General features: G+C 50.6%; 1 protein-coding gene across 1 annotated transcript; it reads right to left on the reverse strand.

Moving 5' to 3' along the window:
- Positions 1-768: 768 nt before the first annotated feature.
- ABCG8 (ATP binding cassette subfamily G member 8) lies at positions 769-18,394 on the reverse strand. Its single transcript, XM_087436420.1, is given in 13 exon segments — positions 769-1,146; positions 1,232-1,359; positions 2,361-2,628; positions 3,348-3,424; positions 3,861-4,060; positions 4,919-5,002; positions 5,084-5,255; positions 7,626-7,895; positions 7,989-8,121; positions 8,634-8,872; positions 11,845-11,995; positions 13,213-13,314; positions 18,341-18,394. Coding segments are annotated over 13 exon segments (2,016 nt in total). The 3' UTR covers positions 769-1,008.
- Between the last annotated feature and the right edge of the window lie 67 nt (positions 18,395-18,461).

Here is an 18,461-nt window from a genome sequence, read left to right on the forward strand (position 1 = left end):
TGTGCCTGTTTTGGGTCAGATGGTCCTCAATGCTCAGGCATGAAGCACGTGATGTGGGCCTGCTCCATCCATACTCTGGCCACTGTGAAGAGTTCAAGGCTGGTCCTGAGATCCAGACAGGGCCAGCGAGATGCAACTGTAAGAGGCCTGGCTGAGCTGACACAGCGTCTATAAACCTCTGCATCTTCTGGAGCCTTCCTGGGCTTCCCAGCTTACAGTGGCTCAAGCCCTGCCTTCTGCCCTCTACCTCCTAATGGCCTCAAAGGCCTTTCTGACCCCCACGTGCCTCCACCACCTAGTAGCCATGTAACCTTACTTAGCAAACTGAATTTGTGCCTCAGTTTCCTCATCTATCAAATGGGATACCGCCCACCGCATAGGGTTGTTTTGAGGATTGAAGGATGTCATCCACATGAATAAAGTGTTTTGCATTGTACCTGGTGCAGAGTAAATGCTCAATAAATTTTTAAGTGTTCAGTTTGGGTTTTGGAGCCTATGACCCCACACAAAAAGAAGGGATGGCATCCTGCTAGTATGTTTTAGATCATTTTCTGTATTGAGAATGGCTTAACACAGAGTTTGGGAACCCTGGAAGACGAGGCCAAATATTCCACTAGCTATTATGTTATTGTTCCCTCTGGACCCTAACAATTCCCGCACAGCCCAGGCTCTCCCTTCCTACCTAATCTGCTCCCATCCTGTATCAAGTTGCCTATGTAAATACATATCAAAAGGAAATAAATTAGCAACATTGTAGGCGTCCCCAAGTACGGTTTTCACATTCCCAGTAATTGCAAGCTCTGGCCAGTGAGCAGCAATCCCTTCCGACTGTCTTTATTCTACTGCCATCCTGTGGCCGGCCTGTGCCACTGTAGCACTGTGGGCTGCATGTGGCTCAGAGTCTGTTCTCACGGTCCTCCCAGAAAGGGCTCCTTGGGAGGTAGGAAGGGGGTGCAGTTGAAAGGTTTTCTCGAGACCCCCACCAGTGGGCAGGAGTCTGGGCGTGAATCACCAGTCTTGACTTGATTTCTGTTTGATGAACTTTAAGGTCACATAGTACAGGAGCACTAAGCCACTACTGATGCCCATGAGGATTAAGTAGATGGCGTAGAGCGGGTAGGAGTCCACGGCCATGGCGCTGAGGATCTGGAGACACAGACATCAACGAGCTCATTAAGAAGATGTTCAGATGGATGCCATCTATTTAGAGTCCAAGGTCTCGGCTACTTACTATGTCTGCCCGGATAGGGATGGTAAGGTTGCCGATCTCCAAGGGATAAATTTGCCCTTTAAACTGAATGTTCATCAGCCCTTCAAAACACCATCGGAGGAAGGACACCTTGGAAATCCACATGGGCACTGAAAACAGTGAGAGTCACATTATTCACACGGGCTAACCACCTGCTCCCTGTGAGGTGTGCCTGGAGGGAGGGCCGCTCTGGCTCTGACTCAGGGGAAGCAAGTCCTCTGAGGGAGCAGGGAGGGGCAGAGAGGACAAAACGGTGAAAGAGCAGAGTGGCAGCTTGGGACAGGAACTGGGATGGGGGGTCGAGTGGCCACCGCACACTGATCCGTAACAACTCCAGAGAGTAATTAATGAGGTGTCCCTGCATGTGCTGGGCTTCACAGATTGACACACTGTGGAGACACAGCAGCCCCAAACCAGAGATCTTGGGGTCTGTGTCGTGACCCTGTGGAAGAAGCATGGTGTGGGGAGGAGGAGGAAGCAATGGACCCTGCCCAGGTTGGTCAGGAAAGACCTGGCAGAAGAGAGGAGCCGTGCTAGGAAGGGAAAGGGGTTCCTCTGGAGAACAACTGGCACAGGCCCCAATGTGAGGGCATGGATTGTGTGGGGGGCTTAGAAGAGCTGGGTGGAGGCTGCACGGAATGAGCAGCCCTGGGGGAGGGGGGCTCGCACAAAGCAGTGACATGGATTTGTACCTTACAAAGCTCACTCTGTATGGGTGATGGTTGAGATGGATGTGGAGGGACCAGGGTTACAGACCAGTCTATTGCAGTGGCCTCCGATCAGATAAGGGCTAGTCTAGGGGATAAGGCAAGGGGACATTTCAGAAAGACTTAGGAGGCAGACTTGACCTGGCTCACTGGTGATGGGGAGGGTGAGGGAGAGTCAAAGATGATCTCCGGGTGTCGGCTGGGAGATAAGAGAAGGTGCCATCTGCACCCGTGTATGGAGTCATTCCCTTGGCATGTGGGACAGCTGGCCATCACACCTGGTCCCGGAAGGGCCAGCCTTGAGTTGGACCTAAATGATGAGTTCTCATCTCTAGGCAAAAGCAGGCTAACCCAACCACAGAAGGCCTCAAAAAGCCTGACTAGGGGAGGGGAGCAGGCCTCACCTGTCCACAGGTTTTCTAAGCTTATCATGAAGCCGCCAGTGAGGTAGAAGGAGTTATAGAGGGCGTTGCCGAAGATAGAGGACATGTGGAAGGTGGGGAGCAGGGCGGCGGCAACCAGGGCCATGGTCCTGCAGCAGAAGACCACCAGCCACACGAGCAGGAAGCGCAGCAGGAAGGGCTCCAGGGACGGGCGCAGGTTGGCCAGCCAGTAGATTGGCATTCCATAGATGACGACATAGGCGCAGTGCTCTGGAAGCTCCCCTAGGATCTGCAACCAACAGCCCTTGGAAGGATGTGGGGCCAGCCCCTTCATTTGCCACTGTTCTTTAAACGTCTAAAGATAGCAACCCCCAACAGCGCCAACCTTCTCTCCCGTGATGATCAGGCTGCAGCAGGAGGACCAGTGGGTGTGGGCAGGTGGGACCCTTGAGCGTGACTTCACTGCTGGCTTCCCCCTGCAGATGCCACGTGCTCCCTCTGGGGCAGCTCAGGGCAGTTTCCCCCAGGGAGGCAGCGTGGCCCAGTGAAAATGGCAGCAAGGTATGCGGTCTCCTAAGACCTGGTTTCATGTCCCCACCCCGCCTGCCCAGACCTAGTAGGCATGTTGCCTTGAGACCTCCGCATGACCTCTCTAAGCTTTGGCTTCCTCAAAATGAGGACAGTAACGCCTGCCTGACCTGCTTCCTAGGGGTGCCGTGAGACTGGAGAGGTGAAGTATACTAGGTGTTTCCCACCTCTTCTTTTTTAGGTTTCTGCTGACCAGAAAAATGTTGTTCCTAGTCCACAGTCCTGGCCTTCAGGTAAATGTTTAAAAGATATCAAGTCTCTGAAACTCCCCTAGGAAATCTGGCCTCTGCAACCACAGATGATGTGCTGCCCCACGGTTCAGCAAAATGCCTCCTGGTAATTTCTGTACAACATGGAGCAGGTTTTTCCGGCTCTACCCCCACCTGGTGCAGCCACTTGCTCTCAGCCCTGACCAGTCACCTTGGCAAAGAAATATGGCCCAACGGTGTACAGCCCATCTTCTAGATCATAGTAAAGCATTGCTCTCTCTGAGTGACCTAAAAAAGGGGACAAAAGGAGATTGAGAAAGTGAAATTAATTTACAGTGTTTCTGTTTTTGAGTCTTAGTACAATTAAAAATAGTTCTATGGCCTAAATGTCTTATATTTTTAAAAAACAGGCAGGGTTTTAGATCCTAATTTAGATGTTTGTAATTCTGTGGCTTGTGCATTGCTGTCAAGTATAAATCCTGCTAGGACAGGAATGCCTAAGGCTCCTTGGTAATTTGCTTTCATTTGCATACTAATATTAATGTGCAAACTTTAACAACAATTATTTCATTTTATTTCACAATCATGGTGAAATTATCCAGCAAACCCATTTTCCCCAGGAGCTCAGCGGAACACATGTGCCCCTCGGACCAGCTCAGAAGGTGGCTGATGCCGTGTTCTCCGCTGCTCCAGGTGTGGGTCGCGGAGAGCAGGCGACACTCACATTTGGCAATGACATCCAGGATCACGTTGAAAGGGATGAGCGCTCCGATCATGAACAAGAGGGCCGCCTTGTCCATGAAGGAGAGACTGCTAGACCCACGTCCATAATAGAGGAACCCGATGATCAGGGACATTAGGCAGGCCTCTGCCCCGTGGATGAGGAGGGTTGGCAGGTCTCGGAAGTCATTGGAAATCTGACGACTTAAAAAACAAAAGAAAGAGGAGCCAAGGGAACAACATACACCATTCCTGTGATCTTGGCAATGTCATTTAATCTCCGTAAACCTCATTTTTCTCATCTGTAAAATGGGGATAGCAGTATCCACCTCACAGAGTTACTGTGAGAATCAAATGAGATCATTGATGACAGCATCTGTCTCACAGTAGGACTCAATAATTGATTGTTACTTTTATCATCGGTGTATCTGCTTTGCAATTTTACTTAAAGAAGTTATCCTGAGGAAATAACCAATCAGGTGTGTAAGGATGTATGTACAAGGATGTTCGCTGCAGTGTTACTTGTAACAGCAAAAGCTTGAAAATAATCTGACCATCAATATGGTTTTGGTGAGAAAAGGAATCGTTGCTAGATAGGAACGCGGAGGAAGAACTATCCAGATGAGAGGTAGAGGCACTAAGTGAAAAAACCTGGTTACAGAACAATATGCAGAACATGATCCCATGTATGCATGGAAACATCTAGAAAGACTCACACCAAACACTTGGGTCTGGTTTTCTCTGAGGGCTGGTGTGACAGGGAACCTTCTCTTTCCACCTGAGGTTCTCCTGTATTGTCTGAATTTTTCATAACGATCATAGGTGATTTCTATGGTCATCTGGCCAGTAAGGCTATTTTGATTTTGTTAATAAAAGTAACAGGAATGCTCTGTATCACACGGAGGGCTGGTTGGTGCTGGTCTCAGTGATGCTGGTTTTTTCAAAGGATTCTACTTCTTGCTTCTTCCTTCAAATTCATTTTAGATAGAAAGGGTTTAATGTGATACAACAGAGACTTTGGCGGGGGAGGGGTGGTGGTGGGATGAAACAGCTGACGGTTACCGGATCAGCGTGGTGAACTGCTGCACGGAGCTGGGCAGCTTAGTGGAGGTTTGGAGGTGGTCGATGTCCCTCTGGGGGGCCGGGCTGCTGGGAGGCAGAATGTGTCATGGGGGTGTGAGGGGGGCCACCTTCTGCAGGGTGCTCTCCACCCAGAACAAGCCTGGCTCATCTTACCTCTCTGCACAAGCGCCCACCCCTGGCTCCCTCTCCTCCGCTCTCCACAGAAAGTCATCGAAGTCACACGCTTTTTCTCGAAACAAAGCTGCAAGTGACCAAGCCTTCTCCCTGGTGGCCACTTCCTGCTCTCTGCTTCTCCTGTCGATGCTGGTCAGGTCCACTGTAAGCAGAAGATGTGGGGCCATGGGCAACTGGGTCCCTATATCTGCTCACAGGTGAGGAGCTCGGTGTAAGCCCAGCTCACAACACTGGTCAGCCCTCAGGGGCTCCGGGACATGCTCCCATCCCCTGAGAGTGGATCGTGAAGTGATGGTCAGAGCAGAGACAGGCAGAGAGAGGCCCAGGGCTGGCCCTCATCCTGCCAGGCACGGCCACATCTACAGAAGCCTGCCTTAGGGGAAAGGCTGGTGGATCAGGAAGAGGGCAACAGCAGAGGCCTGTGGGCGCTGGCCCTGGTCCCAACACCCAGGCTTATGGGGACATCCCCAGGACAGAGCAAGTGGCATTGGACCTTTGGAGCCAAAGGCCACAGCACATTTATGGACTGGCTCCAACTGCAGCCATCCAAGAATCTTGCCATGAGCACTCAGCCTGCCTGTGGGGAGGGAGAAGGTGGGCTGGCCAGGGGGAGGCTGAGCAGTCTGGGCTCCTGAAAGTTCTAGTTCTCACTGTAAATTCGTAGTTTGGCTTCCCAAGCAGCCTGCCCGAAAGGGGAGAATGTTTTGGCTGGAGGGTGCCAGGTCCAGCCAACTGTAAGTAGAGTTCTCACTGCCCCCAGGAGAGGGAGCCAGCATGACCAGGTGGAGAACCAGGCTGATCTGCACCCCACTCCATGTTACCCTGTGGGAAGCATCTGGCAGCCCCAGCCACTGCCCTCCTCGCACGGGCCCCTGCAATGCCAGAAATGCACACCAGCTCTGTCACAGCCAGGGCCTTCCTAAGTCCAGCCTCGCTCCGGGCCCAAGGGGGCTCCCCTCCCTCCATTCCTCCCTTGGCTGGGGGTTACCTCTTGACCTCTCTGCCTCTTCCCTCCTCCTATTTTCATGACACATCTCAAGGCAGGATAATATTGGGGGGTGGGGGGTCTTGTAAACCATGGTGTGTCCCCTCAGTGTTCAGGGCTGTAGCTCAGAACACCGGATTCACTGGGCACCTCCAGGTCCTGCGCTCCCGATTGGTGAGGGTCACCTGCCCAGGGCTTGTAGGCAAGAGCCTTGCCCCAGAAAAATAATAATAACATACAATGAAAAGGTTTTTCAGATCTCTTATGGACTTCTGGTAATCCCTCTCTGGGTTACTGCATTATTGCTTCCAGTAGCCAGGTTGGCAGGTGCCCTTTCTGGGGATAGCTGGCCTGAGGATAACACACCGGCAAGAAGCCAGGCTGTCACCCAAGCACAGGAAGGGAGGGTGACCTCTGTGTGAGTTCATAGTGTGAGGGCACAGGGTGAGGGAGAGAGTGGCCTGTCCTCTGGGGGCAGGGATGGAGGGTGGCTTAGGATGCCAGGAGGAGGGCATGGGCAGCAGGGCCAGGAGTCAGGGCAGGGGCTGGGCACACCAGGTGGGAGGCCCAGCTCTGCGCCTCACAGCTGGGCAAGGTGGTTCGTTCTTTGGGTTTAGTTCTCTAGCTCCTTGGTCTTCTCATCTGTAAGGACGGAGATGACCTTGGCCTGGCAGGGCTGTGAGGGTCAAAGGGGCACCCTCTGGAGCTTGGCGCTTTTAGGCCCAGTGTCTGCCCTCAAGGAGGTGGTCCCTGTCATCATGTTCATTGGTGAGGGCCTTGCTACACTGGCCTGGGAGGAAGGCTGGGGCTCCAGGTGACCTATGGGACAAGCCACGGCTGCTGCTTCCCATGGTCCTGGTACAACTGTGTGGCCTGTCAGCAGCCACATCATTCCTCAGCATTCAGGATCCAGGCACCTGCTTTCAGGGCGGGTACTGGAAAGGCCACTCTCCCCACAGGAGTGGAGGAAGTGGCTCACACTTCCCCTGTGGGCTGGACGCTAAGGGCTCAGGACTCCAAGCAGAAAAGCAACTCTGGTGCGGACAGGGCAATTTTCATATAGAGATTCATTGCCCAAGACTACCAAAGGCCCTGAGCTGGCCCGTGCCTCTGGGCTCCCTGCCTCTGTGGGGCACAGGACACAGCTTTAAGATTTCCTGGTGGCCTCCTGACCTCAAATATCCTAAGTTTCCTTACAGAGTCTGATCAAAGACCACAGTTCTAGAAATTGATCCAAACCCCCTTGGATTCTATCCCTTCTGATCTTTGGAGCTCTCATAAATTTCTTATCTATCATGTACACAAAGGTGGCTATTTCAGAAGCTGCTCTTATCAGGACCTCATTTCTAGCATTTGATGCTTGGCAAACTGAGGCATGTTCTGCATCCCACTCTATCCACCCCCTTCCTCGGTCCTGCTCTCCTGAAGCCTCTGAGAGTTTCTCTCCTGAATCCTTTCAGCGGGCTCTAGCAGGGTTTGGGATGTGGGGGAGCCCTGAGTACCAGGCCGCTGGCCTGGCTGGTTCACCGTAGAAGTCAGCAGGGTTGCTGTAGCGAGGACAGGGGTGTCCGACTTCTGTGAAATACTGGACCATGTGCTGGGCCGCCCCCAAGTAGATGGTGGTGCCAGATGTCATCAGAAGGACCAAATCAAACAGCCTGAAGATGTCTGACCGACGCTGGTGGAGGGAGATGAGCACCAGTCTGTTGCCTTTGGCCAGCCTTGACAAGGTTTTCACCAGGTTGTGGGCCGTGAAGCTGTCAAGCCCAGAGGTGGGTTCATCTAGAATGAGGATTCCTTCCCAAGAGAGAGAGGAGCCTGGTAAGTCGGCAGCTCTCTGGCTAGACGGTATGAAGCCAGGTGGGAGACACAGGCCCTTCATGCCCTCACCTGGGTTCCACAGAAGCTGCACCCCAATGCTGACTCTCCGCCGCTCGCCCCCTGAGACCCCCCGCACTTACGTGTTGCCCACGCGCGTGTCGGCGCACTGGCGCAGGCGCAGCTCTGCAATCACGTCGTCCACCTGAGGGGGAGAGGAGCTTAGCTCAGGGCTTCGCCCAGGGCCAGACATATTTTGCCCCAAAAGTATGAAAACGCCTGCTGCTCTGGATGGGTTTAAAGCACGAGCCTTCATTTCTCTGATGCAACATTTGTTCCCTGATTCTTTCGCATCCTGAGCAGTTCCCATGTGCCAAGCATGGCACTCTGTGTTGGGAACGCAGTCATGTCCTGGGGACAAGACAGCTGGGCTCCCTGCCCACATGAGGGACCAGAAAACAAGTAAACAAAACTCATCACACATTTTTTCCCATGCTGTGAAGGGACCGGCGGGGGCTGAGATGGCTTACAGAGGGCCGCAGGGTTTTAAAGGTGGGCTGAAGGGCAGGGCTGAGCACGTGGTGGGCTTTTTTGGATGCACAGCTGGTGAGCTGGGTTGCTCAAACTCCACCTGTGGCTGGGCACCAAGGCAGGGAGGGAGGGGCAGGAGGGGAAGGATGTCATGGCTTCTTGGGGTCACCAGGGTCAGGTAGTTACCCTTTTGTCACGCTGGGCCTGGGAGAAGGTTCTGGGCAGGCGCAGCTGGGCAACAAAAGCCAGGGTCTCGCGGACGGTTAGGTGGGGGAGCAGCTGGTCGTGCAGGCGCACGTGGGCCACACACTTCCTCACCAGCTGAGGCGTGCTGGGCTGCCCGTTGATCTGGATTTGGCCTGACTTAATCTTGCCGCCATCGCCTCGCCCGGTGATCACGTCCAGCAAAGAGGCTCTCCCGCAGCCTGTGAAGCCACCAGAGACATCCCTAAGAGCAGAGCTTCTGTGGGGACCAGCCTGGAAGCCACTGCTGCCCGCACACTCTCCAGCTACCCTGGACTGCTCTGTCCTTGCAGAAGTGACCAGCCCCTAGGGAAGGTGGCACAGCTCTCAGACCTGGATGGGGCAGCCCCAGCACCTGGAGCTCCAGGCCTTTCGCCTGCAGCCAACTTGAGCACCTTTGGCGGGTTGGAGACACATTGATGCTGGAGTCAGCCGGTGGCTGCGTGACGGGAGAAGGCTGGCGTCCTGGCTGCCAATGGCCTGCCTGTGCCTGGAGCATATGGCCCCTCCCCAAGCAAGGCTGGCGTTAATTGCACCGTGAAGCTTAACTATTTTTGGCTGGCAAACATGCCAGCAATATTTCATCATTCAACGTCGTCGTTTGGCTCAGAAGCTGGCTTTGTGGGAGGACTAATGTGGAGAATTAATAGGGTGTCTTTTAAAAATGCAAAACTAAAAACTATTTTCAGAAATAAGGGAGAAAAAAATAGAGAAGTAATAGATGTGGAAATGATTTTAAAACTACAGCCCAGTGTACACATGTTCTGAATTTCTCTACACCCTCTATACTCTCTTATTTTTATCAGTGGTACTTTTTACTCTCTCTAAAAGAAAATGGTCCATTGCACACAAATTAACACTATCTACTCCTGAATGACATAGCGATTGCTATCGATTTGGGGAAGTAAGCGTAGGATAGGATCAGGTTTCCAAAAGCATTCATTGAGACTCTTTCTTTGATAACCATTTAAGCTGCGAAGGCTCTGAGAACACCTTCTTGCAAAGGAGCTCTGTCCAATTGCCCTAGAGGGGTTTTAGTTTCCTTACTGTAAATCCCTTTTGGAGAGCAAAATTTCCAAGTCCTTTTCAAACAAGGAAAGTGCCAATACACAAATGTAACATCTCCTTGCACACAGGCACGTGCCTGTTTCAGGCAGCCCCACACCCCCAGTGCAAAAAACAAAAATCAAGAAGTCTCTCTGGTGATCCTTCTGCTTACCAACCAGAGGCTCTCAGGGTGGACAGGGACCTGCACGCTGCCTCCTGGGAGCACCTCATGCAAGGTCCCTGAGAACTTAGGTGGAGCAAAATAGCCAGGAGAGAAACCAGAGGGGAGGGCTCCGGCCCTGCTCCCTGCTCAGCCTCCGACATGGAGCCAGGCTCTGGGAGCGCAGGGGACTTTGCCAACATTCACAGGGACCGTGGGATTCCCAGTCAGGGAAGGGGAAGGCCACATTTCCTAAAGAAAACTTTATGAGAGGTGTGGGTGGCCTTTCCAATGGAAGCTGCTGGTATGATTGGGGAGATTTTCCATGAACCAGGAGAAAACACCCACAGGCATTCAAGACCCTTACAAACTGGCAAGAATCTCCAAATCAGTAAATTCATTCACTGGAAACACCTTTGGCCTTGCTGATTCTATAGAAGAAGCTAAAATCCCTGGGGCTGTTTTAGTTTATTTTTTAAAAACTATGACCAACCTTCTTTTTTTCTTTTTTCTTTTTGGTGCATGGTATAAAAGTCACAGGAAGTATTATTGATAAACCTTTCAATAATTTCAGCCAAGTAAACCTGAGGCTAAACAACACCGAACCTAGAGTCAAAAGGTCGAATGACCTGGAGACTGCTCTGCGTGATTCCTGCTTAACCTCTCTGAACTTCGCCTTCCTCAGTCACAAGCCAGGGATGCTAACAGCTACGGGGTTGTATGTCGTGAGGATTAACCACGATGACACTAAGGCTTTGTAGAAGCAACTGGTAAGGGCCCACGTGTCCCCTAGATTCTCAATTCATGAAGAGAAAGCAGATATAACAAGAAAAGCCATCAGGAGTTACAAACAAAAATAAAATTGACCTGTGAAGTACCTACTTTTTTTCCTGTTGAGATCAGAATTGCAGAGGTAGGGCCAGAAGTGGGTGGGACTTGACTTGTGGGCGATGTTTCAGCTACAGAGTGTATTTACACACATTATCTCCTTTGATCTTTGGTTAGACAATAAACAGAACTTCCCTGTCAGAAGACTGTAAAAATTGGAACAGATGTTCAAGAAGTTGAGCAATCTGTCCTGCTGGAAATGATTAATGAAAAGCTATCAAGTGCTTTCTCTGACACTATGCAAGGGAGAAACGCGTTGATTTGAGAAGCAGGAGACTGAAGTTCTGGTTCTAGCTCCGTAGTAAATCTATGTCCTTAGGTGAAACGCTCAACTTCTCTAGACTTCAGTCTCCTCCTCTGTGGAGGACTAGATATTTTGAATATTGAGGACTAGATAATTTGAAAACCCTCCTCTAAATACACTTCCACACTGGTAAGGAGAAGAGAAAGGCAGGATATAATGGAGCGAATGAACTCTGTTCTCCAAGCCCCCTTCAGCTCTGGCGTTCTATAATTTCAGTTTGGCCTGTGGCGAGATGAGGCACTCCTAGAATCGAAATCTGTGCCGATGGTTGAAAGTTGTGCTAAGACTCGGGGGGGGGGGGGGGGCGTCTCAGAAGTGGCAGTTGCGGTGGGGCTGTGCCTACCTGCTGTCTGACCATAGCCAGGGATTTGATTGTGGGGGGACAATGAATGAGTTCTTCTTGTGGTGGAGGAGTCCCCTGAGAAGAACATTCGAGTCTGAAGCTGCGTGATGATCTTGGGAAGGTTTTCGCCTTGTCTCAATACAGGTGTTAGCTAAGGACCAAAGCTCTGGCTGCAGCTTCAAGAGGCCACTCATGATGCATAACAACGGCTACTCCCTGAGGGCTAATTAATGGAGGAGCTAAGATTTGAACCCAGGTCTGTCTGACCTAGAAGCTGAGCTCTCAACCACTCTGCTATACTATTCTACTAGCCAGAGAAGAGTTCTGTAAGAAGCATCCCTTTGCCTGAGGGACCATTCTGCAGCCCAGGAGAGAGAGAAACCATTGCCTCACCATTTGCCCTTGGCGGTACCTGAGCTCCCTATGATGGCCAGCATCTGCCCACTCCTCACTTTGAAGCTCAGGTTCTGGATGCCCAGCTCACAAGAGTCCTTGTGAGATGTCCAAGGCATCTTGAACTGAGCCAGCTGCTCATACCAAGGCACCTGGGAGGCCATGTCCACCTGTGGGGAGATATTGGAAGGTTCCTCAGAGAGCTGAATGGCTCAGAGGGCTTCAGCAACTTCCGTTCAGCTCCGTACAGGAGACATCCTCTTGCTGATACACAACAGGCCTGAGGGGTCCCCCACCCAGGTTCTATCAAACATGGAGGTGGACCCCACCACGTTGAGAACACGAAGCTGCCGTTTCCAAGTCTGAAGATAAGATATGGAACGCATGTGCAATAGCAGAACAGAAATAAAATACAACATGAAGCAAAACGATGTTTTCGTTTAATAATAACAGTAATTTACTAATAATTTACCGAGCATGCAAGGCATTGTGTAAATCTCTTTGTATCCATTATCTCATTCAATCTCCATTGCAAACCTATAACACACATACTATTACAATCCCGGTTTTACAGATGAAGCTCAGAGCAGTTAAATAACTTGCTCAAGGTCATGTAGCTAGTAAGTGGTAGAGCAGAGAAAGGTTATAGTGCAGCTCATTAGCTTGTCCTAATTCATATCCACGGGAAGCCAGACGTGGGCCTCTGAGGTTCACCGTCCCAGGTCCCACCATGTTCCATCTGGGCCAGCTGGAGTCTGCCCCTGGGGAGGTGTGCAGAATGGGAGACTATGAATCTGACCAGGGAACTCCTGAGAACCTCTGAAAGGCCAGTGGTCCTTGTACTCTGGATGTTTTCTTAGCTCCAGGAAAAGTACATTTTATAAAAATATAAAAAGAAAACCATAAAAACTGACGAAATCTGAAAAAAGTCTGTAATTAAGTTAATAGTGTCACGCCGTTGTTAATTTCCTAGTTTTGATAATGTACTATGGGTAAGCAAGATGTTAACATTAAGAGAAGTTGGACAAAAGGTATATGGGAATTTTGTACTATTTTTGCAACTTTTTCCAAAGTCTAAAACTATTTCAAAATATAAAGTTGAAAAAAAGTTTTAAATGTTTTTTTCCCACAAGTTCACACAATTTGTTTTCTGTTTTAACAAAGGTCTCATTCTCTTTTCTACACCTCTCAACCTCCAGCTATAATGTGTGTAGTTAAGGGAGGTCTCCAGGATGTTTGCACCCAACATGTGAGGCACCGACATGGCCTGGACGCTGTCCTTGGGGGTAGAGAGCCCTCAGGTTGGGTTCACCCTTCCCTTCCACTTGGGGAATTGTTTGGCTTTCCCTGCCCACTCCTCCCACATTGTGCTCAGGTGTGCCTCTACCTGGTAGCTGAGGTCTCGGACCTCCAAGGTGTTGGACCGTCCACTGTAGGTGAAGTACAGGCTGTTGTCACTTTCAGAGGAGAACAAGCTGTCCTGGAGGCCCTGCAGGGAGAGATGAGAGTGAGGGGCTCCTTCAGAAGCAGCTGAGGACATAGGAGAAGACAGAGGGAGGAAACCTGAGAGGTGAGAGCAGCAGCTAGGATGGAGGAGATCCCGAATTGGCAAGAGATGGGTTTGGGCAGGTGGACCCCAAGGGCACTGAGAAAATAGGAGCATAGATGAGGGCACATCTCCTCTTTCTTGCAGAGAGAGCATCAGGGCTTCCCTCCAGTACAGCTGCTGGCCCCAGAGAACTTCAGCTGCAGGCTGGTGGAACTTGAACTCAAGCAGCTTATGGTGGACGAGACACAGACTCTGGCCTGGAGAGGGCTTGGGAGCATCTGTGCTCTGGGAAGACCTGAGCTGGGAGCTGGCCTGTAACTTTCTCTTCTCTGCGTCGGGCTTAATATCTCCTAATGCCAAACAGACTTTACATACCCAGCATGAGAGAGGAAAAAAGCTATCAAAAAGCTAATGTTTGGGCCTGGCCTGGTGGCATAGTGGTTAAGTTCACGCGCTCTGCTTTGGCGGCCCACGGTTCGCAGGTTCAGATCCTGGGTGTGGATCTACGCATCGCTTATCAAGCCATGCTGTGGCAGGCGTCCCACATATAAAGTAGAGGGAGATGGGCATGGATGTTAGCTCAGGGCCAATCTTCCTCAGCAAAAAGAGGAGGATTGGCAACAGATGTTAGCTCAGGGCTAATCTCTCTCACCAAAAAAAATAAATAAAGCTAATGCTCAATATTTGGAAGACACTATCCTTAGAAAAGTTGCATCTTATTTTTTTTTCTTTTAATTTTATTTATTTATTTATTTTTCCCCCAAAGCCCCAGTAGATAGTTGTATGTCATAGTTGCACATCCTTCTAGTTGCTGTATGTGGGACACGGCCTCAGCGTGGCCAGAGAAGCAGTGCATCGGTGCGCACCCGGGATCCAAACCAGGGCTGCCAGCAGCGGAGTGCATGCACTTAACCGCTAAGCCACAGGGCCGGCCCTGCATCTTATTTTAATGAGGAGTTTTGCACAACAAAACCATTCAAAATGCTGTTGGGAGATTTCAGAGGAAGTCCAATTATCATCATCACTGTCATCATCATCGTTGGCATCATCATCATCACCATCATCATCTTGTTGCTATTGTTGGAACAGCGCTATATCAAATAAATCAATGTTTCATGGTATCAGCTGATACCCTTGAATGGTACTAACCATCTGCACGTCTGAATTCCTTCTATTTTATCAATTCAATCATTTAAATTATTGAGGCCCCCCAAAAAAAGAAATTGCCTAGTAAGTTTTCTGTTTTCTAATGCACTCAATTTTTCTTCTGTTTCTTAGTGCAGGAAGAGTATATATTCATTAACAAATTCCTGTTGATGCTGGTCTTCTCCCCGCAGAGCTGCCGTTCTCACACTGATGCGTTCCTTCAATCAGTCAAGCAAGAATCCAACAAACACTTATTGGGAGCCCACATCACACTTCAGGCTTGAAGTTTGGGATATGACAGTGACAAAGATAGTGTTTGAGAAGCTTAGATTTTAGTGGAGGAGAGAAGTGGTTAAGACAGAGCAAGACAGGCCAGGCGTAGAGGCAGGCTGACCTTCAGCATCCGATCAGGGTGTATTTTCACTGTGTACACAGTGCCCACATGTGCTTTGTGTGCAAATAACACGACTTATGTGAAATGAACATCTGACGATCTTTGCCTGCAATGGTGGAGGTGGGAGGTCCTTGGAAAGGACACTCCAGTTCAACAAAAGTAGAGAGAAATAAACATAGGTGATAGTCAGCTGCACGCCCCCTGTGAGTAGCCCCCAGAGTCCCAGGAGAGTATGGAAACAGCAGACCAGAGCTACGTAACTTGTTTAATGTTTGAACTATTACCATAAAGATCCCAAATTATACATGGGCAAGATAAAACCCCAATTCGGCAGAAGGCCTATCTCTGGGGAACAGAGAGGCATACCTGGGGGGTAGTAGGGGGCTGGTCTTCAAAGCTCTTGGTAATTAGTGGTGAGTACATGGGAGCTCACTCTTCTTTAAACAGATTTGTCTGAAATATTTCCAAATATGTTTTCCAATTGAGAGAGCGAGCCCCCATGAATAGAATTCCAGGGTTCTGCCCCCACCTCGACCCCCAGCTGCCAGTGCTTCCAAGGCAGGAGCCAGAGGTGGAGGTGGAGGAGGTGAGAGAGTTTGTGCCCTCAGAGATGGACAACGAAGCTCCTGGGGAGAGCAAGAGCAGCTCAGAGAGCTGCTGGATTCTGACGGGTCAGCCCTGTGGCCCTGACCCTCCCTCCCCACATCCATGACCAGCACACACACCACCTAGTTTTTCCATTTAATTTTGTTAAACTATCAGAAATTCTATCAATTGCTGAGAGACTTATTTGGGCTAACATGCATCCTACTTGTTTGTTTTTAAAAAGCAAATATCTGCAGGAGGGATATTAGTCAATTGGTATTTGAGAAGAGTTAGCTCAGAAATTGCTTCCATGAACACACGCCTGGCCAAAAGCTCCCCAGGTTAGGGTTTGGGGTGGAGGTGTTGCTGAGGAAAGAAGGTTGGACATTGTGGAGTCTGGAGCAATATGTGGAGGTGACCTCAAGCCCAGGTGGGTTCCACTTTTCGGGTAGGACCTCTGAGAAGGTGGAAGGTGCTGGGGCCCAGGGAAAAAACGTGTCAGAACTGGAAGACAGATAAAAGGAAGGAGAGAAGTGCGTGCTCCCGGCTCCTTGGCTCCCCCTGGCCCCCCTCACCCTGGGCTGAGCAGGCAGGTGCAGGCCAGCCTGGGACCCCAGCCACATCAAGAGGCTGTGTCTTCCGGAAGCTGCACAGACAGCTCCACTTTCAGAGGAAGAGAATTCTTGGCTGGGTTGGGGACAGCCTCTATTCCATTTTGAAATATTTTCCTTGGCTCCCAGGATGGATTTGTTAGATTCTTCCTGAGGTTTTGACAAACTCTCTGTATTTTTCAAATACTTAAGTATCTATTTGACTGACATCTTAATCAGTACGACTGTCAGAACATCTCTTGAATTTCTGACAGGTGACACCCAAAAAAGCAAAAGCAGGTTTATTTGTAGGTACCCAGCTCAGCTCCTGCTGGGCTACACTGTAATTTCTCCTTGTATTAACTTCAGATCAAATTCCTGAGTCAGAAGCCTAGAGTGGAAGGAAACTCAGGGAGCACAGAGTCTGAGTTCCTTGTTTTAAGATGAGGAGCCCGTGCCCCGGAGAAGCAGTGACGTGTTGAGGACTCCCGCTTGGGGAAACACGCAGGGCTTGTTCCTGTCTGAGGGGAGAGCCTAGGCCTTTGCTAGAATGTTCAGAGCAGATCTCACACAGCTCTGCCCTGAGGCCTGTGCACCTATTGTCCTCCTCTGGCCATGCTCCTGCCCATGAACTGAGGGATCTCTCTTGGTCAAAGGCACTTGCCACTCCAGGTACCTACAACCCCAGAATTCCCTGTGCGAATGGCTGCAAGCCCCGCTCCCAGGGCCTGAGTGAACCTGGTCCCAGGCCCACCCTCCTGAGCAATGATGGTACTGCCTGACTGGGCACCTCAGGCTACAGGGGCGTTTGTCTGTGGAGGGTGTGGATGGAATGTGGGCAGGATGGGGTGACCACGTAGGGGTGTATGAGGTCACATGTGGAGCTGGGGGTGGGCAGAGAAGGGGGACAGGCTGTGGCTTGGGCTGGAAGGCAGCTCTCTCATGCCACTACATTCTAGCTGCCGTCCTAGAATTTCTGAATTTACACCTGGCCTTCCAAGTTGTGAGGAAGGTACGTCAAGGTAAGAGGATACAAACAATTTTATTCAATAGTTCTTAGCTTGATTGATAATTTTTAAATATGTAGACATATGATACGTAGCCTTTATCCTCTCATGAAGGAACCATAAATGTTAGCGGCAGACTGTCGCTTGGCATCTCGAGTAACAGGATTGAAGAAAAGGAAATGGGAAATGCAGGCATTTCTGCACACATTCCTGGATGTTGGGCTCGGGCAGTTCTTTCCTCCTGAGCTACAGTGGCTGATTGGTCAGACCTTCTGGGCAGCAAGTGTCCCAGAAGCCTCCACTGACTTTATATCCTACTCAGATTGTGAGCATTGCAGTCACGGCTCCTAGGAGTCATTTCCCATCGGGGATTGGCCCTGTGGGGTATTCTCAGAGCAGAGCTGGTCATTTGCGGAGGCTGCTGAGCTGACCAGGAATGGTGGGTTCCTTGGGCCCGCCTGAAGTCAGGTCCTAGCAACTCAAGGCCTGTCCAGGTGGCCTGTGGCCTTCCCTGTGGGGTGTGGAGTTCTCAGCCACTCTTCTCTTTCTCTCTCTTCTCCTCCCCGCAGCAGGCAAAGACAGAAAGGAGGGGTGGGGTGGGGTGGGGTGGAGGGTAGGGATCTGCTTCTTTTCCATCTTCCAATTTAACCTCCTGCTTCAAATCCCACCCACACCTCTATATCAGACCAAGGCCATTTCTCAAGTAAACATTCCCCATGTAAAATGAGGGCAGAAACCCTGCCCCAACCTCTCGACCTCTAGCTGTCGTCTATTCCTTCCAGCTCTCTCCGGGTTCTTATGACTGCCTGCTGTAGCCATAGTACAAGCATAAATTCTGATGTTCCCACAAAAGTTGCTTGCCATCCTGCCTCATCAGTTTACTGCCACTGGAGACTCTGAGCTTGACAGCCAGATGGACAAAGGAGACACCGCAGAGTCCCTGGTATGAGTGTGCACATTTCTGTGGTGGAGTCTCATTTGGAAAAAGTTACAACAGCCCAAGTCACAAGCAAGAACATCATTGCCCTGCAGGACCGTACCTCAGGGCAGGGTTCCCCACCAACCCCTGACCCCCGAATCCACTCCCCTCAGCCCTCTGATGCCCAAGAAATAGAGTCCTGCTGCCTCCTTCTCACTTTGTTTGTGATCCTGGTGGTGAGTTAGGACAGAAAGTTCCTGAGGGAAGAAAGAAAGGTTCGATTTGCCCCCATCCACCAGCACTCAGGCGACTCCCCATCACTCACCGAAGCATCCTGGGGAATCTGCAGCCCCCTTTCCTCCGGGGCATTCTCAGCCATGGGGCCTAGCAGTGTCTGCGCCCCTTTGCTGCAGCTTCTCTGGACCTTAGCTGCTGCCTGTCAGGGC

The sequence above is a fragment of the Ceratotherium simum genome, chromosome 11 (assembly GCF_057802395.1).
Source record: "Ceratotherium simum simum isolate JZ-2026a chromosome 11, ASM5780239v1, whole genome shotgun sequence".
NCBI lineage: Eukaryota > Metazoa > Chordata > Mammalia > Perissodactyla > Rhinocerotidae > Ceratotherium > Ceratotherium simum.